The sequence below is a fragment of the Pterocles gutturalis genome, unplaced genomic scaffold (assembly GCF_000699245.1).
Source record: "Pterocles gutturalis isolate BGI_N339 unplaced genomic scaffold, ASM69924v1 scaffold31638, whole genome shotgun sequence".
Taxonomy (NCBI): domain Eukaryota; kingdom Metazoa; phylum Chordata; class Aves; order Pterocliformes; family Pteroclidae; genus Pterocles; species Pterocles gutturalis.
In genome coordinates this window covers 18,739-19,998 of record NW_010119115.1, presented here as the reverse complement: position 1 = coordinate 19,998, position 1,260 = coordinate 18,739, and the positions used below count along the sequence as shown (strand labels likewise).

Genomic DNA, 1,260 nt, shown 5'->3' with positions numbered 1-1,260 from the left:
CTTTCCTATTCTGATTAATTTTGCATAGTGTTTTCCCAGAAGTATTGATACTTACATAAACCTGAGTTCTGATTCTCTTCTGACTAAGACTTCCCGAAGTCTCTGGATCTTTGCCATCTCAAGCTCAATTTCCTCAGGCATCATTGTTGTTTCAGCCATTGAAATTATGTCAAGTTGATCTGTGTATGAAAGCAGAAAAAATGAATTAAGCTAGTCAAACTGTCTTAATGGTTTTTTTTAGGAATGGAAATTTAATCACAGAGCTATCTGACTATGGGGTAATTAATGCAAGTAGTAAAGAATATTCTAGCTGAATGCTACGTTGACTGGTTTCTCTCTTGTTTTGCTTATTACTTTCAATGTAACCATTTTGACATGAAAGAATCCCTAAGCCAAAGTGACATTCATTTTGTTAGTCAGAATATATCATACCTCTAAGGAATCCCAACCCAGTACATAGCTATGGCTGCTGTTCCTTAATTGATATCACTACAGGCTTTGAAAGAACAGCCACAGACTGCTACAAAACTCACTCAAAGCAATTACCTGCAACTCTGAATAGTCCTATCTTGGCGCAAGTGCAGGCAACGTAAACTGATGAAGGTTTCCCATCTTTAATTCTTACAACTCTTCATGCCATTCCACCATCTCAGCTTGACTGACAGCTAAAGCCCAGACCCACTAGAGAGGACCCAAGGATGTGATTACAAATTATGCAGGGCCTAATCCTTCGAGGGGCTGAGTGTTCTCACTAGGGCATTGAAATCAGTTAAGAGACAAACAGCACTTTGTAGTAATTACTTGGCAACTGGTAAAGGCCAGAGTCCTTCTAAGATTATTTCTCTACAATTGATACTATTACCTCTTCTAATCCAGAGAGAAACAGGGCTATGAACTGTGTTCATTGAAGGTGGAAGGAATCAATTCATAGAAGGTGGATTTTGAAGGTAAGGATATAAGAGAACTGTGTATGGAGACACTGTGGTCCTGGAAGAAATGAAGAGCCAATTCTAGAGGGGTAGGCATGGTCTTCCAAGGAGAAGGAACTGAAGTAAATCCATACTTTATACATGTTCACTTCTGCACTATTTAGGAACAATAGAATTTTCGCATGGAATCTCCATCTTTTCTAAACCTAATTTCCTAACAGGTAAAGACTAAGGGAACTCCTTTGACAGCTGCCAGTTCCCTTTACATAGGTGAGTCCACAGGTCTCAAAAACTCCACACAGCTGCAGTATACCACCCACTTTGGCCCCCT

The 1,260-nt window shown here is 39.6% G+C and overlaps 1 protein-coding gene across 1 annotated transcript in view; it reads right to left on the bottom strand.

Moving 5' to 3' along the window:
- LOC104463943 (chromosome unknown open reading frame, human C16orf45) overlaps positions 1 to 173 on the bottom strand; it is a 23,170-nt gene extending 22,997 nt beyond the window's left edge. Inside the window, exon 1 of the mRNA XM_010076465.1 lies at positions 56 to 173. Within this exon, the coding sequence (XP_010074767.1) occupies positions 56 to 159 (104 nt within the window). The 5' untranslated portion in view covers positions 160 to 173. The remainder of the gene's footprint in view (positions 1 to 55) is intronic.
- Positions 174 to 1,260: the final 1,087 nt, after the last annotated feature.